Here is a 24774-nt window from a genome sequence, read left to right on the forward strand (position 1 = left end):
TTTATGGTTGGGGTCACCACAACCTGAGGAACTGTATTAAAGGGTCACAGTGTTAGGAAGGTTGAAAACCACTGGTCTACACAAACTGAAGAAATCACTGTGAGTGCCTCTTTCAGGGAGCTTAGGTTCAGTTCCCAGCACCTATGTTGTGTGGCACACTATCGTCTGTAACTGCAGCTCCCTCTGGAAATTCCCACACTCACATGTACATACCCACACACTGACTCACAATTAAAATAAATTGTTTTAAAAAGTCACTGTCTCCTTATAAGTAGCTTTCTCCTTTTGTTATATTCTGAGCTTGGTCTATTGGATGTTTTGGGGTTTTGGGGTTTTTGACGTGGTCTCACATAGCTCAGGCTGGCCTGGAACTCAGTATATAGCTGAGGATGACTTTGAACTCATGACCCTCCTACCTCTACTGAGAGTGCTGGGATCAGAAGTGTGTGCTATCAGGTCTGGCTTGGCCTGTTTTTGTTTTGACACAGTTTACCCATTCACATCCACACATGAAGCCGTTCTCAGGCTTAGTAACCTAGAGACACCTGTCACTTTAAGGTGGTCCCTGCTTGAGGAGAGAAGGAAGCTATAGACAAGCTGTTTAGGTCCCTGGGTTGTCACAGCAGGAGGGCCATGATACTGAAACAGCAATGTGTAGGGGAGCCACACAGGACCCCCCTTTTGTTTGTTCAGCTGGGGGCTGCAAAGCCACCTTTGACTAACACCATCCGCGAGAAGGCAGTATGTCCTGGGAGTCCTGCAGGGCTGGTCAGCTAGGACAGACGGATCCTGAGCCGTACACTGGAGTGGGTCACAAGGGCACCATAGTGTCCCACCCAGGAACGCGTGTCTCTCCCATACTGCTCAAAAGACACATATCGGATGCCTTTGCCAAAGTCAGTGAAGACATGGGAGACCTGTGGGAAAGGAGAGGGTGACATGCTGAGGCTGGTGGTCCCTCTTCCTCCCTCTCAGCAGACTCCTGGGCACCCAGATGGGACCATTGTCGGGGAGACCAGTGGGCGTGCTCCAGGAGGGAGGCGAGTATGAACAAGTAGGAGGAGCTGAAAAGACCAGGAAGAGGCTTCATGGAGGTTGATACTGGAGGGGAGATGAGGAGGACTGGGAGCCATGTGAGGTTCTGAGAAAGTGTTGCCGATGATCAACCGTCAGTGCAGAGACCGTGAGCTAAGAGAGCCTGCCACAGACTGAGAGCAGAAGCAGGAGGTGGGCCAGGTAGGTGTGAGGCCATGTGGGGCTTTGTGGGACATAATGAACCACAGACTTTGGCACCCTCCCCCAATGTTGTCTTCACCCATTTGTTACTGATTGAGAGAGGTTCTATATAGCCCTGGCTAGTCTTAGACTCAGAGATCCACCTGCCTCTGCTTCTCAAGTGCTGGAACCAAAGGCCTGCACCGCCACTTATTTCAGGTAGCCCAGGTTGGCCTTGAACTCATTAAACCTGAAGAAGTGCTTGAACTCCTGATCCTCCTGCCTCAGCCTCTCAAGTGCTGTAATTTGAAGTGTGCACTACCAGGCCTGGCTCCTGCATACTTTTGGGACTTAAGGCCTGTCACCCTCTCTGTGTGGCTCAATTTCTCAACCATAGGATAGTAAAAGGGCAACGACTTTAGTTCATGCATTACAGCACCTTAAACACAGTAGGTGCTCAATAAATGCTCTAATAAAATGATTTATCAGTAAGCCTCTTAGAGCAGAGCTGAGATGTACTGTAGTTAAGGGATTGATAATTGGCAGTTGTTACCACAGACCCCATCAATGAACCGGGAAACCCAACAAGGTGATTGTTGGGCGCAGGCCTTGGAGCTGGTGGGCAGTCAGGACTTACTTGCCGGCAGCTGCTCTCAGTCCACTGAAGTACTGGGTTGGGTGAGGCCGAGAACTTGACCACTTCATTTTCATATTCATCCAGTAGGCGGACCCGCAGCCTGTAGACACAGCCGCAGTTCTCACGGGCGCCCCACCTGCCAGGTGTAGTGCGTTTTCAGGCCCTGCCACCCAGCCAGCTCTCTGGCTTGCGAGGAGGGAGGCTGAGGGCTGAGCCTCCCTGCAGCTGAACCGAGGTCCTATCCACTTGCACAGCATTTAGTGCGTTTGGGCACTTAAGAGAAGGTGGGCCCAGTGGTGGGCCAGAGCTAAATCGTGGGGGCGGAGCCAAGCCTGAGAAGAGGGCCTGGAAGACAGTGTTGCTACTTTGACTGGGTGCCCTATGGAGGAGCCACGCCCAGGCAGGAAGAGTTGACCTGAAGAAGACACCAGAGGCCAAGAGAAGAGACCAAATGCCTCCAGCTAGGGTTCTTAGGCCAGCTCGTCAGAAGCCTTGACTACCCACAAGATTTTAGGGCCGGCACTGGGGGAAATGACAGCCAGGCCGAGGGCTCGTGTGCTCATGTGCGCAAGCCATGCTTGCCTGCTAGGGAAGAGGGTGCCAAGGAGTGTAGGAACCGGCCTGGGATGCAACAGGGCTCTGCTCCTAGCTCTTCAGCTGTATCTCCCAGGAAAGGGAGCCCAACCCAGAGGGCTGATGGGAGCGAGCCGAGCTATCCCTCCAGCCCACTCGCCCCGCCCGTCTCCGCTCACCAGTCAGCCACGCAGATCTCAATCTGGGCACTGTCCAGTAGCTCCCGCCACACTCCCTCCATCACGAGGTCCACCAGCTGCCTCTTGAAGCACCATCTGGGAGGGAGATACCGGGGCTGAGACAGTCTAGAAACCACTTCCTCCACCAAGTCTCCTGATCACCTGCTCTTCAGGACAGGAAGGTTTATGGTGGACGATGCATCTCCCGTCACACTATCCCCAACCCCGTTTCCACGTTGCTCCACCCCCAGGAGACTGATCTTCATGCTAGTCTCCTTAACCCTGATGTTGGCGGGGACCAGGATATGTATATAAATAGGGCTACACACTAGACAACTGAGCAGGGCGTTCTGGGGCCTCCCAAGATTCTGGGGCCCAACACAGAAGCTTGTTAGTGGAACAAGCTGTGTCAGGACAAACTTAGTTATGTGTGAGAACTTCAGAAATGAGGAGACATGGGCATGGTGTGTGGGCCTGTACTGCCAGTTACGTGGGAAGTGGAGCAGGAGGATCAGGAATTCAAGGCCAGCCTTACCTACACAGAGTCTGCCTGGTCTATATGAGACCCTATCTCAGGAGGAAAAAAAAATCAGAAATTCTGGAGCCAGATTAGCTGGATTCAAATTCTAACTTTACTATTTATCTATTTAGTATATATTTCTTTACTTTGAGACAGGATCTCACTATGTGGATCTGACTATCCTGGCACTTGTTATGTAGACCAGGCTGGCCTCAAATTCACAGAGATCTGCCTGCCTCTGCCTTGGCAGTGCTGGGATTAAAGGTCACTATTCCCAGCCCACCAATTTATTAGATATTAGCTTTCCTCTGTGCTTTAGTTTGTCATAAGCTGCGGAAAGGAAAAAAAGCCCATGTTGACGGACTTAACAGACTATAAACAGCAGGAAAAGAGTGCTTTGCCCATCATTCCTGGAGACCTGGATTTCATTCCTAGTATCACAAAGACCACCACCACAACCAAAACAAGGACAGGTCAGATGTGATGTGGTAGCACACGCTTGGAATCCCAGCATGCTGGAGGTCAGAGGTTCAAGTTTATCCTCTGCTACAAATCAAGTTAGAGGCCACTCTGACCTACCTAAGACCCTATCGCCAAACCAGGGTTAGGGAGACAGCTCAGTCTGTAAAATGCTTGCCTCGCGTGAAGACCTGAATTCCATCCCCAACAGCCATATAAAACACCAGAGTGCCATCACCAGACGCCCTCTTCTGGTCTCTTTCGGCACCTGCACTCATGAGCACAGCTCACCTCTCCACATACACACAGGAAGGGGGGGAGGGGAGAGCGACATTAGGATAAGCAGCCTAAGTAGGTCCCTCCCACTCTTTGGACCCTCACTCTAGGCATCAGGGGCCACTCACTCAAAAGAAGTCACAAAGCAGGTCTGGGAAGGAGCTCCTGACACCACTGTCAGATTCTTTTCCACGGCCCAGCCGTTCCCTCCGTGCTCCACTTCCCAGCCTCTGAAGCCCTCTGTAGAAAACAACGTGGCAGAATATAAAGCATTCGCTTGCCCCTCGGGGCCTTGCAGTTTGCCCTGCCCATAAGCCCCCCTCAGCACATTTCAAATCTGGGGCGTTTTACTAAACCCATCTTCCAAGTTCCTGTACCCTTGCCCCACCGACCCAGCCACCCAACCAGCTTCTGCTTTCAGCTTTCTGACCTACTGAGTCTCAGAGCTCCTAGTCTTTCTAGGCTCGCCTCCAGGCTTCTGCCTTGCTCCGCCCACCCGCTCAGGCTGGCGCACTCTGATACGCTTAGTGTTTTATGCAAACTCCTCCTTCCACCCGCGCCCAATCTGCTTTGTCTTAGCCCGCCTCGGCCCCTCCCTCTAGGCCCCGCCCATAGCCAGAAAGCCCCGCCCCAGGTGTTAGGCCCCGCCCCCGGGACCCACGCTCTCCGCAGGAGTTGAAGATGAGGTTGCGACCAAGCGGTGCCCGCAGGCAGAAACGGGCCAGAGCGCAGAGCGGGAGCTCGTCTTGATGGTCATCGTCGGCGGGGCAGCGCTGGGCCAAGGCGTAGAGGGCTCTGCCCTCCGCACTGCGGTCGCGGGCCAGCTGCAGCAGCCACACGCTCGAGCCATCCACCACGTCGCGCCAGGCTCGGCACACGGGCCGGCAGCGCGTCACTAACGCGCGGGGAGGCACGTGGCTCAGCACCTGGACCAGCAGCTCCGGAGGCAGCGCGGCCAGAGTCACGCGCGGAGCTTCGGGCATCTGCCGTCGCGAGGGTCGGGCACCCATGTCCCGCCACCGGCGTCCTCTGAGTGCAGAGGGGTTGGCGGCTTGGCCTCCCTGGGTCAGGAAATGGGTTCAGGAGGTCTGGCTGCAGACAAGATAGAGCAAATCCGTTCGCCTGGGGCCAAAGACACCTCCAAATCTAACCCAGTCCCAGCCGGGTGTGGTGGAACATGTCTGTAATCACAGCACTTTGGAGGCAGAGGCAGGAGGATTGCCATGAATTCGAGGCCAGCCTGTCTCACATAGTGAAACCTTTTAAAAACAACAAAGCTCCATGAGGGGAAAGCCATTTCTGCCCAGACCCCCACCTTGTGCAGTCCACTTGGGCCGTGGAATCACTGTGTATTTCCAGCAAAGTCACTTTCTTCTGAACATCTTTTCTAGCCGGGTAGTGGTGGCGCCCACCGGTAATCCCAGCACTTGGGAGGCAGAGGCAGGTGGATCTCTGTGAGTGAGTTCAAGGCCAGCCTAGTCTACAGCAGGAAAGGCTCAAAGCTACACAGAGAAACCCTGTCTCGGAAAACAAAACAAAGCAAAACAAAAAAACATCTTTTCTAGAATCCGGTTCTCTTATGCTCCTTCTAAACCAGTAGTGTCTGTCCTTGCTCCTTTGAGCTGAGTCCAGGCCATTCAGCCTCTCCCCTCCCGAAGTCCCCACCTGCAGATCTCAGGGGCAGCAGGTCCACTGCTCCCTTTTTCTCCTTCACTGTCTCAGTGTCTCGGAGTTCCACGAGCCTTCCAGCCCACTGTGGTCTCTGTGTCCCTACGGCCTTTCCTCTGCCCTCACCCTTCGCTCTTTAGAGCTTCAATTCCATGGCCGATCTTAAGGGTCTAACATGCCCTCTTGACCCTTTGGCTTTCCGTGCCTAGTGTTTTCTGAACTCCAACCCCGAGTCGCCTGTGCCGCCCCCACAGGAAACATACAGTCCTCCTTGGCAGCCTGACTTCTCTGTGAGGCTGACGCCTGTCACTCTTCCAGCTGCCCGGGAGTCAGATTCACGTTCACTCATCAGCTCCCTCTCTCTCCCTTCCTCCTTCCCTTTCTCTTCCCGGTGGAGCCCATACTATCGTCCTTTAAACTAGGATTCCTCTCCACCCCCGTGTTAGCCATGGCCATACTGCTTTGTAAAACTCCTCCATCTTCAGTAAACAGTGACAATTCCCCAAACTGAAGTTATATGGTCCCTAGAACAAGAGTGACTTGTTTCCCTAAATTCTTTTTGTTTGTTTTGTGGGTTTTTTGTTTGGTTTTGGTTGTTTTGTGATAGGATCTCACTTGAACTGGAATTCCTCATGTAGACCAGAGATCCACTTGCATTTGCTGGGATTCAAGGTGTGTGCCACCACACCTGGCTATTTTTCTGATTCCTGACTTCCCCGCCCCATTGACATCCCACTCCACTCCTGATGGCTGGCCTTGAGACAACTTTCCAGAGCACCTGGTTATTTCTAACTGACTCTCACTGGTTGGCCATGGCAATGGCTAACAACAGATCAAAAGGGAAAACTTTGAGTCCACTTACCCTGTTTTCTAACGGTTTCACTACTCCAGCCTGGAAGTGTACTTGGAGCTCCCTGTTTCTTGAACTAGAGGCTCTGCTCCACAGGCCTTTTCTTGAATACAGCCTTCCTTTCACTGAGCTGCTTGCAGACTCCCCTCTCTCTGTTCCCATCCCCAACTTCCAATGCGAGGTTGTAATTCTGGGCTCTGTGCACGCGGGTCAGTCACTCTATCATGGAGCTGCACTTGGGATCCCCACTGCTGAATTCTAGGTGGTAGCTCTACAATTGATCCAGGCCACACCCGGCTCCTCTTTATAGTAAAAGTTACCCCGGAGCCACACTTAGCTGTGCACAGTGGTGCATGCCTGTAATCCCAGAATTCAGGGGTTGGAAGCAGGACATTCTAAGTCCTAGATCAGCCTGAACTATGTAGTGAAAATCTCAAAACTCCAAGGGCTAAGAACAAAAGGTCCATATGCACTACTTCTGTGCTTTCCGCCTGCGATATCTCTTGAATCTTTCCTTTCCCTTCCTTTCTTTTGCTTTTTTGTTTTGTTTTGTTTTTTGAGACAGGGTTTCCTGCATAGTTTTGGTGCCTGTCCTGTATCTCGCTCTGTAGACCAAGCTGGCCTCGAACTCACAGAGATCCACCTGCCTCTGCCTCCCGAGTGCTGGGACTACAGGCATGCGCCACCACTGCCTGGCTCTTTTTGCTTTTTTTGACACAGGGTTTCATGTAGTCCAGGCTAGTCTCAAACTTGCTATGTAGGTAAGACTGACCTTGAACTCCTAATTGAGCAGCCTTCACCTCCCACGTGCTGGCTTACAGGTGTGTGTCACCATGCCCAGGGTGACCGTTTTCTAAGCACCCTAAAGGGCATGATGCAAAGCTACTGGTTGCTACTCTGCTGGCCCTGTCAGTGACAATTCACCGGTGTCACCTACCTCATCAACTGTCTCCTCAATCTAGTCTTCTACCTAGGTTCTTGGTTACCCCCTTGGCTTCTCTGATAGCCTGTCAGAGATGACCCTTAGTTCTCAGGGACTCTCAGCATCCTTCCTTCCTCACACACAGTCAGGTAGGAGAAGCATCTGGGTCAGATGTTGCCCTGGGCAGCTCCGAACACTCCACAACTTCAAGTTTTCAAGCTAAGGGAGGAATCCTCCCTGGGGGTCACAAGGTCCCACGCTATCTGCCATGTCTTTCTTTTCTCATCTCCCACGCTCCCTCTGCCTCAGCTACACAGGCCTCCACACCTCAGGGCCTTTGGTCTGGCTGTCCCCTCTACTAGAAGCATGATCCTTACGTTTGTTTTTGTTGTTTGTTTTTCCAGACAGGGTTTCTCCGTGTAGTTTTGGTGCCTTTCCAGGATCTCACTCTGTAGACCAGGCTGGCCTCAAACTCACAGAGATCTGCCTGGCTCTGCCTCCAGAGTGCTGGGATTAAAGGTGTGCGCCGCCGCCACCACCACCGCCTGACAATGCTTACATTTGTATGTCCTTCAGGTCTTTGCTCAAAAGTCTCCAGATATCTTATAATTTTAGGGCCTCATTACCAAACCTAATCCTTCTTCCCTTTTCCTTAAACTTTTCTCTTTTAAAAAATTCATTTTTCACCGGGCGGTGGTAGCACACACCTGTAATCCCAGCACTCGGGAGGCAGAGGCAGGTGGATCTCTGTGAGTTCGAGACCACCCTGGTCTACAGAGCTAGTCCAGGACAGGCTCCAAAGCTACAGAGAAACCCTGTCTCGAAAAACAAAAACAAAAACAAAAAAAATTTTCATTTTTCTTGCCAATTGTGGTGGCATACACCTTTAATCCCAGTGCTATTGAGGAAGAGGAAGACAGAGCTCTCTGAGTTTGAGCCAGCCTGGTCTACATGGTAATTTCCAGGCCAGCCAGGGCTACACAGAGAAACCTGGTCTGGAGAAGAGAAGGAGGAGGAAGAGGAAAGAAAAACAGACAAATGGGGCTGGACCGATGGACCAGTGGTCAAGAGCTTGCTGCTCTTGCAGAGGTCTGGTGGAATTCCCTAGCACCTACGTGGTGGCTCCCAACTGATGTAACTCCAGTCTCAGGATCTGATGCCCTCTCCTAGCTTCTGAGGGCGCCAGGCACGCACGTGGCACACAAGCATACATGCAGGCAAACCACCGATACAATAAGATAAATAAATGTTAAGAAAAATTACAAGTAGATAAAAATAAAAATGAAGGGTTGAGGTCATTCCAAAAAGGACTATGATGGTACTTCCCATCTAACACGTGGCTCCATAATTCTGCTAGTCATAAGGCATGACATTGCCAAGGGATTTTCCAGGTGGCATTCTAAAATGTCTCTACTGAAGTCCAGCTCCTTCTCTGGAGTCCTGGAGTATTGCTAAGTGGTTAACAACTGGCTGGTGGAGCGAGCAGACTAGAGTTGATAGCCTTGGTTGCTGTCTGTGAATCGCACACCTCTCCACTGCCCAGGTGAGGTCCCCAAGCTGTGAGGTTGGGAGGGCTTTACACACTTTATAGCCTTGAACCAGTGGGAGCCTGCTCCACCACATCCCTGCCCCGTCAGCTGCTTTGAGGGCAGGGGGTTGGAGAGAGCAGAGGGAGGCGTGGCCTAGACAGGCCAGCTGTTCCAGCCCACTCTAAGGGCACTCTCTCCTCTGCTGGGTATGTGTCTCACTATGTAGCTATGGCTGACCTGTCCTGGCTTTGTAGACCAGGCTTCGCTCGAACTCACAGAGATCCACCTGTCTCTGCCTTGGGAGTGCTGGGATCAAAGGTGTGCACCACCACATTTGTCTTTTTAAAAGTTATCTTTTCTTTTTCTTTCTTTGTTTAAAATAAATTACAGGGCTGGAGAGATGGCTCAGCAGTTAAGAGCACTGACTGCTCTTCCAGAGGACCTGGGTTCAATTCCCAACACCCATATGGCAGCTCACAGCTGTCTATAACTCCTGTTCCAGGGGATCCAACACCCTCACACAGACATATGCAGGCAAAACACCAATGTACATAAAATACAAATAAGTAGATTTTTTGCCGGGCAGTGGTGGCGCACGCCTTTAATCCCAGCACTGGGGAGGCAGAGCCAGGTGGATCTTTGTGAGTTCAAGGCCAGCCTGGTCTACAGAGTGAGTTCCAGGAAAGGCGCAAAGCTACACAGAGAAACCTTGTCTCAAAAAACAAACAAACCAATAAATAAATAACAAATAAAATAAATTACGTGTGTGTGTGTGTGTGTGTGTTCCACTGATGTGGAGGCCAGAAGACAACTTTGTGGTCAGTTCTCTTCTCCCGTCATGTGGATCTCGGGGACTACACTCAGGCCGTCATATGTGTTACCAAGAACCCTTACCCAGAGTCTTCACCAGCCCTCCAGTTTTCTAGTACTTGGTGGTAGTTTTTATTTTTGATGTTGTTATATAGGGGCTTACTCTTGTGCAAGCTGGCCTAGAATATGTGGTGGTCCTCCCGCTCAGCCTTGCCGCGATTACAACAGTAAACTACTGTAGTTCCTGTCAATCACCTATTTATTGAAGTGAAGTTGGGCCCTTTAATACTTTCTCCTCTGCCGGCTGCCACGGGTTTCCAGTAGGGGGCGCTGGAGGAGCGTGGCAGACGGCAGGGTGGACTCCCAGCTTTCAGGCTTCTAGGTGGCAGGGGCCACGTCTCTGGCATCAGGATTCCCCAGCACCTGGCTCCTGCCACGTGTGGCCAACACACCACCTCACCCCAGACACTTTCTGTATGGAGTTTTGTCTGGCATCATACAGGCCGAGAACTTCTGGCAATTCCATCCCAGCCTGAGGCTGCTGTCTTTTTATTCTGATTTCATTTAAGATTTTATTTTTAACGTTTGTTTATTTAGTGCATGTTTTGTGTGTGTGGATGAACTTGTGCCACGGCACACATGTGGCAGTCAGAGAGCTGTTTGTTCTGACTGCCAGAACAGTCCTTCTACTGAGTGGTTTCTGAGGATGAATTCAGGTTGTCAGGCTTGGTGGCAAGTGCCCCTCCCCCACGCCTTTTGTGTTTTTGAAACAGGGTTCACACAGTCAAAGCTGGCCTTGAACTTCTTACCCTTCTGAGTTCATCTCTGAAGTGATGGGATTACAGTCGTGTGACACCACACTCAATTCTGTGCACACTCACTTCTCTCTCCTTCTCCCGTTCCCGCCCTCTTTTTTCCGTTCTTCCCCCACGTTTGAGTAATGATCTCCGTATGTTGCTCAGGCTGCCTTGAACTACTGGAATTATCCTCCTGACTCCATCTCCCACGTGGCTGAGACTACAGACATACACTCAGGCACACACAAATAAACTAAATATTAAAAATTATAAATTTTTTTAAGGCCGGGCAGTGGTGGCGCATGCCTTTAATCCCAGCACTTGGGAAGCAGAGGCAGGCAGATCTCTTCGAGTTCAAGGCCAGCCTGGTCTACAGAGCAAGATCCAGGAAAGGCGCAAAGCTACACAGAGAAACCCTGTCTGGGGGAAAAAAATGTTTTAAAATTATTTTATGTTTATAAATGTTTTGCCTGAATGAATATATTAAGTGTACCACATTCATGCCTGGTGCCTGAGGAAGTCGGAGAGGGCACTGGATCCCCTAGAACTGGAGTTAAGGATGATTATGAAGCACCATGTGGGTGCTAGGAATTGAACCCAGGTCCTAGACAAGAGCAGTAAGGGCTATTGACTACCGAGCCATCTTTCCAGTTCCCAAAATGAAGTTTTAATTGTGTGTGCTCACACATAAGCAGAGGACAGCTTGCAGGAGCTGGTTCTCTCCTTTTCTCTCATGGGCTCTAGGGATTGAACTCAGGTCATCAGGCTTGGTGGCAAGCACCTTTACCCACTGAGCCATTAAAAAACAAAAAAACAAAAAAAAGCTGGGCAGTGGTAACACATACCTTAAGTCCGGGAGGCAGAGCCAGGCGGATCTCTGTGAGTTCCAGGCCAGCCTGGTCTACAGAGTGGGGCCGGCACCAAAACTACACAGAGAAACCCCTGTCTTGAGGAGAAAAAAAAAAAAAAAAAAAACCCAGCATTTTTCTATGTAGTCCTGGACTGTCCTGGAACTCCGCAGACCAGGCTGGCCTGGAACTCAGAGATCTATCTGTCTCTGCCTCCCATATTCTGGGATAAGGCGTGCGCCACCACTGCTTGGCAGTTGTTACACTTAACAGCTGAGTCATCAACATTCGTGTTTCCAATGACTATGTGGTTCCAGGATCCTGGTTAGTCTCTGATTGACATGTCTATCACATAGTCCGGAACCTGACTTCCTCCTTCAGGACAGCTCCTCCATTGACTCATCCACATTGCTGGATGCATTCGTCAGTGCTGACCAAATGAACCGAAATCTGTTTATCCACTCATCGTGATGGAGACTTACTTGAGCTGTTTCCCACGTGGAGCTGTTAGCAATGGAGCTGGTGTGAGTGTTCATGTATGAAGGTCTGTGTGCACACAGGTTGCATTTCTCTTGAGTAAATACCTAGGAATGGAATTAGTGGGTCATAGGGTCATGCATTTCGCTGCACAATAAAATTCTTAAGGGGCCTGGAGAGGTGACTCAGTGGCTAAGAGCACTAGTTGCTCTTCCAGAGGACCTGGGTTCAATTCCTAGCACCCAGTTACAGATGCAGGTTACAGATGGCAATTCACAACCATCTATTACTTCATTTCCAGGGGATCTAATACCCTTTTCTGGCCTATTCAGGTGGTATGTGTACACACATGAAGCTAAACACTTAACATTAACTTAATTAAACTTAAACAAATATTAATTAAAAAGATAAACTCTGAGCTAGATGTGGTGGAGCCTGCCTTTTATCCAGCACTGGGGAGGCAGAGGCAGGCAGATCTCTGTGACTTTGAGACCAGCTTGGTCTACAGAGAGTTCCAGGACAGCTAGGGCTGTTACAGAGAAACCCTGTCTTGAAAAACATAAATAAATAAATAAATAAATAAATAAATGAATGAATGAATGAATGAATGAATGAATGAATAAATGAATGAATAAATAAATAACTCTGTGTCTGTGTCTGTGTGTATGTGTGCTACCAGTGAGGACTCAATGGTAGAGCCCCTGCCTAGAATCCCCCAGTGAGGGGCTGGGGTGTGGCTCAGTGGTAGAGCCCCTGCCTAGAATCCCCCAGTGAGGGGCTGAGGGTGTGGCTCAGTGGTAGAGCCCCTGCCTAGAATCCCCCAGTGAGGGTCTGGGGTGTGGCTCAGTGGAAGAGTCCTGCCTAGAATCCCCAGTGAGGGGCTGGGGTGTGGCTCAGTGGTAGAGCCCCTGCCTAGAATCCCCCAGTGAGGGGCTGAGGGTGTGGTTCAGTGCAAGAGCCCCTGCCTAGAATCCCCCAGTGAGGGGCTGAGGGTGTGGTTCAGTGGTAGAGCCCCTGCCTAGAATCCCCCAGAGAGGGGCTGGGGTGTGGCTCAGTGGTAGAGCACCTGCCTAGAATCCCCCAGTGAGGGGGTGGGGTGTGGCTCAGTGGTAGAACCCCTGCCTAGAATCCCCCAGTGAGGGGCTGGGGTGTGGCTCAGTGGTAGAGCCCCTGCCTAGAATCCCCCAGTGAGGGGCTGGGGTGTGACTCAGTGGTAGAGCCCCTGCCTAGAATCCCCCAGTGAGGGGCTGGGGTGTGGCTCAGTGGTAGAGCCCCTGCCTAGAATCCCCCAGTGAGGGGCTGGGGTGTGGCTCAGTGGTAGAGCCCCTGCCTAGAATCCCCCAGTGAGGGGCTGGGGTGTGGCTCAATGTAGATCCACAGCTGTGGATTCATGAACAGCATCAGAAGGAAATAAACAAATAAAAGGAGAGATCAAAGCTATTAGTGATAAAAGGAAGATTAAGATGACTGTAAATTTATTTACAAGGGCCACAAAATGAAGGTAAGGAGAGCTAAGGAAATTTAATCAGTTAACAGCTGCAAGCCAAACCAACAGGAAAGCATTCTGTATTAAAAACTGTTCATCTGTTTGTTGTGTGAGTGTGCATGCTGTGGTGCAGGTGTGGAGGTTGTATGGCAACTGTGGGGTCCTTCCCCCTGTGGCAGGTGGGTTCTGGGGTCTAACTCAAGCCCTTACCTGCTGAGACATTTCTCTACCCTATTTTGCATTTTGAGGGTAGGGGGTTTGAGACAGTGTTTCTCTCTGTAGCACTGGCTGACCTGGAACTCAATCTGTAGACCAGGCTGGCTTCAAACTCAGAGATCCGTCTGCCTCTGCTTCCCGAGTGCCAGGATTAAAGGTGTGTGTGCACCAGGAAATGACATTTTTTAAAAATATATTTTATTTTATGTGTATGGGTGTTCTTGCACGTATGTCTGGGCTCCATGTGAAAGCAGTGCCCTTGGAGGCCAAAAGAGGGGGTTGTATCCCTGGGACTGGAGTTACAGGCGGCTGTGAGCCACCACGTGTGTGCTGGAAGTTGAACCCAGGTCCTCTGGAAGAGCAGCCAGTGCTCGAAACAGCTTTCTCCAGCCCTAAGGGACCTTTAGTAAAAGCTACCTTGCTGGAGGAAGAGCCTCACTGTGGATGGGCTGCGAGGTTTTACAGCTTTTCCCACTTCCTGTGCTCTGTTTCCTGTGTGTGGATGAAATGTGACCAGCTTCCTGCCTTTGTCAACCCTGCCTCCCCCCTGCCATCATGGTACATCTTTGCCTCTGGCACCCTGAGCTAAAATACACTCTCTTTTCAGTTGCTCTTAGTCATGGTGTTCATCCAAACCACAGAAAAGTAACTAATGCACTCCCGAAATCAACCAATCAATCGAATGTAAAAAAGAAAAAAAATTAAAAGGATGAATTCAGATCATTGTCTCACTGTCAGCTCATATTCACAATTACTTATCTAGACATTTAATTCAAGAAGTAAAAATAGAGGTGGACATGGCAGCCCACACCTACAATCCCAACAGTCTAGAGGCAAGAGGACTGTGCATTCAAGGTCATCCTTGGTTATATAGTTAGTTAGAGGTTTCATAAGTAAATAAACTTTAAAAATAAGGACTGTCTGGCTCCAGGAGGCGCCTAATACCGGCTGATCCTAACAGCTGTGGACAAAGCAAATGTGCTCAGGGCGCGGGACAGATGGCTCGCTGCGGTTGTCAGTGTCTCACTGGGATTACGGCCAGTGCCAGAACGCGGGCTCCCTACCGCAGCCTTGATGCCGGACAAGAGGAATGTGGGCGGGGACTCGCGTGGGGGCGGGGCTGACAGAGGGCTGGTCTACAGTCCCATCGAGTCTCTGGCTGAACTCAGAAATGCTCAGTTCAAAAAAAAGATCTAGGCTACCAAGTGACCAAGTGTGACTCTGTCTAAAAAAGAAAGGAAGGAAGGAAGAGAGGGAGTGAAAGAGGGAGGTGAGGGGGTAAGGCTATGGGGTTGACACAGTGCTCGCCTAGCATTCACAAGGCTTCTGGAATCGATCCCCAGCATTTCATAAAGCAGATATCTCAGTGCGCACCTGTAACCCTAGCCCTCAGAACTAAGGGGGTCAGAAGTTCAAGGTCATCCTTGGTTGTAAGGATTCTGTCCTTAATTATGTCATCAGCCTGGGATGGTGACCCAGCCTACAAAGCAGGCGGGCCCTCTGTGTGTCTTCCTTTTCTCTTCCCTCCATGCAGTCTCTCTGTTTCTCTGGTCCTTTCTTTCTCTCTGTCTCTGCCTCTCCCTCCCTCCCTCCCTCCCTCCCTCCTTCACTCCCTCTCTTCCTTCCTGACTGCTCTTCCAGAGGTCCTGAGTTCAATTCCCAGCAACCACATGGTGGCTCACAACTGGCTGTAATGAGAACTGACACCCTCTTCTGTCTACATAATAAATAAATAAATCTTTTTTTAAAAAAAAAGAAAAGCTACATTTAGAAAACAGGGTGGAGCTGAGGCTGCAGCTGTCTTTGCCTCCCATGCCTGCCTGAGGCCCTTGTTTAGCCTGCAGCAAGGGAGAGAGAGAGAGAGAGAGAGAGAGAGAGAGAGAGAGAGGATCTCAGAGAGGGCCCAAGAGCAGTTAACAGTTTTCACAACTGAAGAGGCTATAGTAGTTAAGAAAATTTCTTTGGGGCTGGAGCAATGGCTCAGCGGTTAAGAGCACTGGCTGCTCTTCCAGAGGCCCCGGGTTCAATTCCCAGAACATACATAGCCTCTCACAATTGTCTGTAACTCCAGTTCTAGGGGATCTGACACCCTCACACAGACATACGTGCAAGTAAAATACCAATGCACATAAAATAAAAATGAATAAATTCAGAAAAAAATATTTCTTCATTAAGAGGAGCCATATTCCTCATACACACAGAACACACAAACACACACAGGTCCTGGTGCGTGGGTGACTACAGAGTGATTGCCTGCACAACACACACACACACACACACACACACACACACACACACACATCTTCATGCCGTTGAGGCACTATGTCCAGAGATCACAGTGACTGTCCTTTACCAAACGCTAAGGGCTCCTGCTGACTACACATCTGCTTTACTCCAGGTTTCTGGGAAGGGCTCCTGCTGACTGCACATCTGCTTTACTCCGGGTTTCTGGGAAGGGCTCCTGCTGACTGCACATCTGCTTTACTCTGGGTTTCTGGGAAGGGCTCCTGCTGACTGCACATCTGCTTTACCCCGGGTTTCTGGGAAGGGTTTGGGAACTCACACAGAGCCCCACAACCACAGCAAGAGCAGAGCACAAAATCCCAGGAAGCTCACAGATCCAATGGATGGGTTGTTTTCTTTTACTTCTCTTTCTTTTCATTTTGAGACAGGGTCTCTCAATAGTCCGAGCCCTTCTGAACTCATTGTGTAGACCAGGCTGGCCTCAAACAGATCCACCTGCCTCTGCTTCCCAAGCACTGGAAATGAAATCGTGTGCCACCAAATCCGGCTCTGTTTTCATTTTGAGACAAGATCTTACCGTGTAGCCCAGGCTGACCTTGAACTCATGACCCCCCTGCCCTAACCTCCAGAGTGCTAAGATCACAGGCATGCACCACACCTGGTCTCAGATCTGATGTGTTTTGATGGAGGATTCTAAAATCAAGGCAGCATGTATTTGGCAGGCTTTGTAAAAGGCCATCACAGAAAAAGAATTGGGAGGTGGGGTGGGGAAAGCTGATCAGTTAAAATCCAGTTTCATCTGGTTTCCTTCTGCAGGAAATAGAGGACTTCTGTTTTTCTTTTTTCTTTTGTTTGTTTGTTTTTCTCTGTGTAGCCCTGGCTATAATGGAACTCTCTGTAAACCAGGCAGGCCTCGAACTCAGAGATCCACCTGCCTCTGCCTCCCCAGTGCTAGGATTAAAGGGGTGAGCCACCACCAGTGAGAGAGGACTTCTTCAACTCTGACTGAGGTTGACGTGTTTCAGGAATTTGTCATTTAGTGGCTTCCCCAATGTTTTCATTTGCTTGTGTGGCTTCTGGCATGAATGGCTGCAGATGCCTCCTATTGCGGCACTCAATTGCTAGGGACGTGAGACCTCATGCTCAGGACTCCAGTGTGTGCCACGGGACCAGTTCCACATCGTTTTACATCTAATCTTGCTTCATTCTTCCCTACTTAAAAATACGTGCTTACGTGCACACAAGCTCCCTTCTACTATGTGGGGTCCAGGGATTGAACCCAGATCATCTGGTTTGGCAAGGAAGAACTATCCTGCCTCTGTCTTAGGCCTAAGAGTCACCTTATAATAAAGACAAACTGGGTTCATTCCTGTTTATGATTAAACTTCTGTTTCTCAAAGATTGGGCTATGTCCCACCTTAACTACAAATGGTTCTGCCCTCCTGCTCCAGGAATGGCAATCATGTCTTTTGTTTATAAACATCTTGAAACCATACCTTTGTTTCAACAGGTTATATGACCCCCAATGACTACCTGTTGCTATGACTACCTGTTGCTATGACTACCTTGTTATGCCTATGACTGCCTTTTTTTGCCCACCTTGCAACCATGCCTTTGTTTCAAGAGGCCATTAGGACTAACTTGTTTGTTCTGCTCCTGTAACTCTGACTATTTTGCCGCCAAATCCTCCATTTGTACCCCCACCCCTGAGCTATAAAAGCCGTCTTCTTCACATCCAATGCTGACCTCTCAAACTCTGCCTTAGTGGGAGGCAGCCCATGTACATGAATAAGAAAAGACTGCTTTAGCGGGGTAGTGGTGGCAAACACTTTAATCCCAGCACTAGGGAGGCAGCGGCAGGTGGATCTCTGAGTTCGAGGCCAGCCTGGTCTACAGAGTGAGTTCCAGGACAGCCAGGGATACGCAGAGAAACCCTGTCTCAAAACACCCCTCCCCCAAAAAAGTAAAGTAGCAACAGAGAAGCTGGCAGTAATACTTTGACTACAGGAAAGGACAGAAATGTGGGCTGAAGACAGCTGTCTCCTGTTTCATCCAAGGGCTCAATGGTTACATTGAGCTGAGAAATAACAATGTAAGAATTTGTTTTAAAGATCTGCAAGTGGGCAGGGAGGTGGCGATCGCCTTCAATCCCAGCACTGGGGAGGCAGAGCCAAGCGGATCTCTGTGAGTTCAAGGCCAGCCTGGTCCAGCTCTTGTGGCTTCTGCAGAGGACTCTAGTTCAATTCCTCGCTCCCACATTCAGCCTCCCACAAGCGCCTACAACTCCAGCTTCTGGACATCTGGTGCCCCTTTTAGTTCTTCATGAGCGCCTGCATGGGTGTGCACTCCCCCAGCACACATCCACATACATAACAATAAAAGATATCCCATCCCCTTGAGATAGGGTTTCTTTGTGCAGCCTTGCTGTCATGAAACTCACTTTGTAGACCAGGCTGACCTGGAACCCTGTCTCTGCCTCCCAAGTGCTGGTTTTAAAGGCATGCATCACCTCACCTAGCTAATAAAAGAAATCTTAAAGAGATCTGAGAGTAAGCCTGGTGTGGCAGCTTACACCTGTAATCTCAGCACCCAGGAGACTGAGGCAGGAGGATTTCGGTATATTGAGACCATGGTGGGGGACATAGTAAGTTTTATGGGCTAACAGATGAGACCATATCTCAAAAAAACAAAACCCCAAACAAACAAAAAAGATTTCTAATTAGCTACCCAAGAAATACAAAGAAGAATAAATTAAAAAACGGCACTCTGATTACAAATGAATTATGCGTGTACTCGTGTGTGTGTGTGTGTGTGTGTGTGTGTGTGTGTGTGTGTGTGTGTGTGTTCTGGAAGTCCTGGTGAAGCTCCTTCCTCATGCTCTCCACTGCTGTTGTTTTGGAGCTCATGGATCGGGCTAGCCTGGAAAGTTGTTCAGGTCCAGAGCTCCTCCTCCTTTCCCAGGCTTCCCAGTGCTGGGATTACAGGCATGCTCAGCCTGCTCTGGCTTTTTCTGTGGCTGCTGGGGATCTCAAGAAACTCAGGTCCCCGGGTTTGCCAGGAAAATGCTTGGTGGATTCGGCCATCTCCCTAGATACACAAATTAACCATATTTTGAAAAATAGCTTAATTGCAATTTTAATTGGCTCCCTAGGAGGTGGGTGCTCCCTTGAAGAACTGCTTTGTCTTTATACAAACTTTCTCTGTCCTTCCAATTGGTTTTTTTGTTGCTTTTTCTCACTGGATATTTAGACAACTTATCTTAGTTAGGTTTTCTAAAGCTGGGATGAAACACTATGACCAAAAGCAATTTGGGTAGGAAAGGGTTTATTTTTAGCTTACCTTCATCCAGGTAAGTCAAGACAGGAACCTGGAGACAGGAGCTGATGCAGAGGCCATGGAGGGGTACTGCTTACTGGCTTGTTTAGCCTGCTTTCCTATAGAACTCAGGATCACCAGCCTAGGCACAGCACCACCCATAGTGGGACGGGTGCTCTCCCAACAATTGCTAATTAAGAAAATGCACTACGGGCCAGACAGGTAGGGGCATTTTTCAGTTGTGGCACCCTCTTTCCAAATTACGTTAGCCTGTGTCAAGGTGACATAAAACTAACCAGTACGAAATCATTGTTTAAAGTCAGATTTGTGATAGTTTAGGTTTTCAACATAGGGAGTTGAATAAACTGGGGGGAAAAAACAAAAGCCCAGCCATTGCAAAAGTAACTTCACAGAACAGATTTTAAACGGGAGGAGTAGCCACAGCTGAAAGATATCATGTAGCTAAACCAGGAGACAGCGTTGGGACGGAAGCACAAATTCTGAGAAGGGACTGCCAGCCAGAACATGGAGACTGCTCTCAGGGGCTGCAACGAGAACACTGTTGTGGTCTGGGAGGGATTTGTTGTTGTTGTTGTTAGATATTTTAAATGGCATAGGTAGAGCTGCAAGAATGGGTGTTGGAAGATCCTGTTCTTTCTTTTTTAATCTAAATTAAAAAAAATAGGTGTTATGGTTGCATACGTGTTTGATGTGCATGTGTGTTGAGATGTGGAGGTCAGAGGACAACATGTGGGAGTGGGTTCTCTCCTTTTCAGTCTCGAGGGTCATCATCAGCATTAGTGACAGGCACTTTTATCTGCCACCTTCAGCCAGTAGACCACTGTCCATAAAAACAGAGTGTGTACGAAACTTGGGAATGAAACCCATTACTTTGTATGCTGCTTCTTTTTTTTTTTTTTTTTTTTTTTTTCTGTTTTGTTTGTTTGTTTTTGTGTTTTGGAGACAGGGTTTCTCTGTATAGGCCTGGATGTCCTGGAACTCACTTTGTAGACCAGGCTGGCTGCAAACACACAGAGATCCCTCTGCCTCTGCCTCCCGAATGCTGAGATTAAAGGCACACACCACTACCGCCCGGTGTATGCCATTTCAAAATATGAAAAGTCCAGTGGCGGTGGTGGCGCAGGCCTTCAATCTCAGCACCAGAGAGGCAGAGCTATAGGCGGAGCTCTTTGAGTTCAAGGCCAGCCTGGTCAACAGAGTGGGTTCCAGGACATCCAGGGCTACACAGAGAAACCCTGTCTCACAGAGAGAGAGAGAGAGAGAGAGAGAGAGAGAGAGAGAAGAAAAACTAAAGACACACACACAAAGTAAAGTCTTTCATTGCGACTTGCAGCTTTGTTAACTTGCACGCGTACAGCTGAGTGTAAGCGAGCCCAGTACAGCGGGAGAGTCTGCCCTGGGAAGTAGGGATTCCAGGAGACCCCGCCCCCGGCATGGAGCCAGGGGAAGACTCCTCCATCCTCCGGATTGCCCCAGCTGCAGTGTGGACGTGACCCTTTGGCCCCAATCTCAGTCCCTACCTGTCCCTGCGCTCACCTGGTGGCCTGCTCCGAGGTGGCGGAGGAGATCCAGTCCCCGCCTGGCGCTGGGAGCAGTCGAATGGTTCCCCGCGATCCAGGGGGCCCCCGGGACCTGGGATCCTGGCGGACCGTCTCCTCCCGTGCTCGGGATTCCCGGCAGGAGGGGGCACACCGGGCAAGGTTCCAGTCCCCGGGAGCCCTGGCCAGGGCCGCCGAGCCACGTCCCTCCCGTCCCTCACGTGGCTCCCACCCTCCTGGTGCACACCCCGGGCACCTCCCCTGCTCCCCGCCCCCGCCCCACTCCGGCCTTCCCAGCCGGCCTTTCCTAACTGGGAACGTCCTCCCGTCGCTAGGAAACGGCTCAGCTGTGCCTCTGACCTCCGCCGGATTTGAAACCCGAGGATGAAAGCCAAGCCAGGATCGTCTCCTGTTGGCGCGGTTCTCAGAAGTCCGCTCCGTACTTAGTCCTTAGCAGAACCGCCCAGCACGCCGGCTGCGCCGCATCCATCCGCTCTGCTCTTCAGCATTAGTGAACCCCTCCCCGCCGTGAAGATCAGCATCCTCCAGGCCCGGACGTGACCACGATTTCTCTAATTTACACATATATTAATTAATTAATTTTTATCATCATGTCATTATGTAGACAAGACTGTCCTGGAACTTGCTATGTAGATCAGGCTGGCCTGGAACTCACAGAAATCCACCTGCCTCTGCCTCTTGAATGATAGACTCCAAGGGAGATATCACTACCTCTCAGGTATTATTATTACTTTAGACTTATTGTTTATTTTTATTTTATGTGTATGAGTGTTTGACTCCCTGTATCTATGTGCACCACATGCTTGCAGTGCCCACAGACAGAGGCGGTAAGGGGGGAGCCTTCAACCCTGGAGTTACAGATGGCTGTGAGCCGTCATCGGGGTCCTGTGTAAGAACAGCCTGTGCCCTTAACCCCTGAGCCATCTCTCCAGCCTTTTCCGGTGTCTTTCTAAATCATTTTCCGCCGTTTAATTTACTTACTTATTTATTTTTTACGTGTAGTCATTGTGTGTGATTGAGTGCAAACACGTGTCGCTGCCCCCGTGAACGTCAGAGGACAATTTGCAGAAGTTGGTTCTTTCTTCAACCATCGGATTCCTGGGGTGAACCCAAGTTTTGTCAGCCAGGCTGGGTGGCAAGCTCTCTTACACACTGAGCCACCTTGCTAGGCCTCCACCTTATTTTTTGGAGCTGTGTGGTTGAGTTAGACTGACTAGCAAGCTCCAGGGATCCTCCTGTCTTCGCACCCGGTCAGGACTGTGGTATTTTCACATGGGTGCTGGGGAGCCAAATTCGGGTCCTCGTTCCTATACAACAAAGCCCTTCACCTACTGAACCTCCGTCGCTCATTTATTTTATTTTGAAACACCAATCACCTCCGTAGCCCAGGCTGGCCTCAAACATGTCACTCTCCTGCCTCTGTCTTCAGAGCGCTGTGATTTCAGGCTTGTGCCACCATGCCCGGCTGTGTGTTGTTTCTAAGGATCCAAAGGGAGCTTGGGCCTGTGGCTCACTTACTGCCCCCTCCTGTGGTTCTACACCTGGCAACGGAATTGTTGGGAACCTTTGGGGAGGAAAAGTCACAGCTATCATCAAAAGGTAGTTTTGGTGGACCAAGCGGGTTAAAATCCATTTGACTGCAATCTAGCTAACATAAGGGAGAAGAGGGACAGAGCTCAGTGTAAGTTAGGACATGTTCCCAGCAGTGCAGGGGTGGTGCTTCACACTCAGCATGGGAGTTATAAATAGGCTAAGGCGGCTGGTGTGGTGCTGCATGCCTCAATCCCAGCCCTGTGGAGGTGGAGGCAGGAGGACTGTGAAGTTGAGGCTGCCTGGGCTTACATAGTGAGTCTCAGGACAGCCTGGGTTATAGGAAGCCTTACACTGTCAAACCAGTCAGGGCTGTGGATATGGCTCGGTTGGTGGAGTGCCTGACAAGCACACACAAGACACAGGGTTCAGTCCCCAGCAGTGCATAAATTGAGTGTGCTGCATGTTCCAGAGTTCCAAGCTCTAGAGAGGATGAGGCGGATGGTGTCTGTAGATGGAACTTTTCCCCCTCCAGGCCCCTTCCCCAGCCCACAGTCCTCTTCTCTGTGGAGCAGAGTGTGTGCACTTACCATGAGTGACAAATGAGTGAGACATTTTGTACCACGGAGGACTGTGGGCTCTAGAGACAGTGGTCAGATACGTGGACACGGATCTGCAGAAATACCAAGAAATTCAGAAGGCTGAAGAAGGGAAAGTGAAGTGGCAGGGGAAAGAGGAGGGAGCCAGCGAGGAGACATCTGGGCTGTGAGAGAACAGTGCTGAGGTAGGCAAAGGAAAAGAAACAGAAGGCTGCACGTGGCTCATCTGGAAGAGTGCCTGCTCCTCAGACACAAAACCCTGGCTTCCATCCCCAACACTGAAGAAACAGGCCCTGCGGCGCCCACCTGTGATCTCCAATCTCAGCACATCTGAGGCAGGAGCATCACATCAAGTTCGAGGCCAGCCTGATACAGAAAAGACCCTGCCCCTCAAAGAGAAAGAACAGGAAACAAGGGAAATGGAACCTGTCCCCAAGCAGTTGGTAGGGCTTTATAACTAAATTTTTTAATTATTATTATCATTATTTTGAGACAGGGTTTCTCTGTGTAGCCCTGGCTGCCCTGGAACTCACTCTGTAGACCTGGATGGTCTGCTTTATTTATGTGTCTGTGTATGTTCACATGTGTGTGTTCCTATGGAAGCCAGAAAAGGAAGTCAGGCAGACCATCTGGAGCTGCAGCCGTGGGCAGGCAGGCGCTGGGAGCAAACCCTTGTTCTCTGCAAGCACAGCAGCTGCTCTTAACTGCTGAGGGTCTCGCCAACCCCTACCCATTCCTTTGACCAGAACCAGGAATTAGAGCAGATTAGAAGGAATTAAAAGAAAAAGGTAAGAGAAACCTATAAATAGACACAGTCAGGGGTTGCTGTCACTTAAAAAAAGTTTGGGTTTTGTTTTGTTTTGTTTAGTTTTTCTTTAAAAAACAAAACAAAACACTTATTTGGGGGCCAGCACACACCCTGATTCTAGTGTGGAGATCAGAAGACAATGGTTAGTTCTCGCCTTTCACTGTGTAGTTGTTGGGAATTGAACTTGGGTCTTCAGCCTTGTCAGCAAGCACCCTTACCCACTGAGCCATCTTGGTGGCCCAGAATTGGCCTTCTTTTGATGACTCAACAAAGTCAACAAAGCCCAGTTACCTCCACCTTCCTTTGTGTTAGCCAGTGGTTATCCTTTCTTCTTCCTCTATAACCTTTTTCTTCCTCCCCTCCTCCTCCTCCTCCTCTGCCCTTCCTCCTCCTCCTCTGCCCCTCCTCCTCCTCCTCTGCCCCTCCTCCTCCTCTTTTTTCTTTTGAAACAGGGTCTCCAGTAACACAGACTGGCCTTGAACTTCCTGTACAGGGAGTGATCCTCTTGCCCTGAGTGTTGAGAGATTTAGCTCAGTGGTAGAGCACTTGCCTAGCAAGTGCAAGGCCCTGGGTTCGATCCTCAGCTCCACATAAAAATAAAAAATTTAAAAAAAAATTTAAAAAAAACCCAGCACTTCCCCATAGTGGTGGGCACACAGTAACTTTCCAGGTCCTAGGAGCTCAGCATGGTGAAGTTCTCAGAGATCACCCTGGGGCACCCTGGTCCCAGGTGTCTACCAAGCCCATCCCTAGGGATCAGGGAGATATTAACCAATACACTTCTGGGTGAGCCAAGCCTTGTTGCATTACTGACTTATCTTCAGGATTTCCATAAGTGCTTGGTGAAGGATCTTGTAACTTGGGTGTACTGACTGTGATGAGGACTGCCCCATCCAGTGTGCGGGACACCCAAGCTGGTGTTTGTAGCTCTTTAAGTAGCCTTTTTTTTGTTGTTCAAACAATGCATTAGGAAGATGTTACTATGAAACACAATTGATGTTTGCTTTCTATTTAATTTTATTCATTCCCCTATTGTTGTTTTGGGACGCTGTGGATGCCACCCATGACTTTGTATTGGGAAAATAAAAGAGAATTACTGCTTTTCTTTTCCTTTTTCTTTTAAATGTATGTGTGTTCTGGGGCTGGAGAGATGGCTCAGTAGTTAATGGCACTGGTTGCTCTTCTGGAGGATCCATTCCCAGCATCCACACAGCTGCCAAAATCTTAGCTCTGACT

General features: G+C 49.9%; 1 protein-coding gene across 2 annotated transcripts; it reads right to left on the reverse strand.

Annotated features, from left to right (window-relative positions):
- Nucleotides 1-598: 598 nt before the first annotated feature.
- On the reverse strand, nt 599-20800 carry Fbxo17 (F-box protein 17). Of its 2 annotated transcripts, XM_036197927.1 has the most exons (7): nt 20579-20800; nt 11766-11867; nt 4521-4951; nt 3988-4099; nt 2605-2700; nt 1853-1988; nt 599-917 (listed from the first exon to the last, which is right to left on the reverse strand). In XM_036197927.1, the coding sequence occupies exons 3-7, from the start codon at nt 4867-4869 to the stop codon at nt 774-776; spliced, it is 837 nt and encodes a 278-aa protein (XP_036053820.1). In that variant the 5' UTR covers nt 4870-4951; nt 11766-11867; nt 20579-20800; the 3' UTR covers nt 599-773. The 2 variants fall into 2 exon arrangements, with proteins under 2 accessions (XP_036053820.1, XP_036053811.1); XM_036197918.1 differs by lacking the exon at nt 11766-11867.
- Between the last annotated feature and the right edge of the window lie 3974 nt (nt 20801-24774).

Source organism: Onychomys torridus, chromosome 1 (assembly GCF_903995425.1).
Source record: "Onychomys torridus chromosome 1, mOncTor1.1, whole genome shotgun sequence".
Classification (NCBI taxonomy): Eukaryota; Metazoa; Chordata; class Mammalia; order Rodentia; family Cricetidae; genus Onychomys; species Onychomys torridus.

What these genes read in the sequence shown, in the direction of transcription:
- Fbxo17 (XM_036197918.1), bottom strand. Translation starts at nt 4,869, where the DNA reads ATGGGTGCCCGACCCTCGCGACGGCAGATGCCCGAAGCTCCGCGCGTG. An exon ending in CTTCAACTCCTGCGGAGAGC is followed by an intron (nt 4,100 to 4,520) that starts GTGGGTCCCGGG and finishes TGTTTTCTACAG; the next exon opens with AGGGCTTCAGAGGCTGGGAA. An exon ending in CTGAGAGCAGCTGCCGGCAA is followed by an intron (nt 918 to 1,852) that starts GTAAGTCCTGAC and finishes CCTTTCCCACAG; the next exon opens with GTCTCCCATGTCTTCACTGA.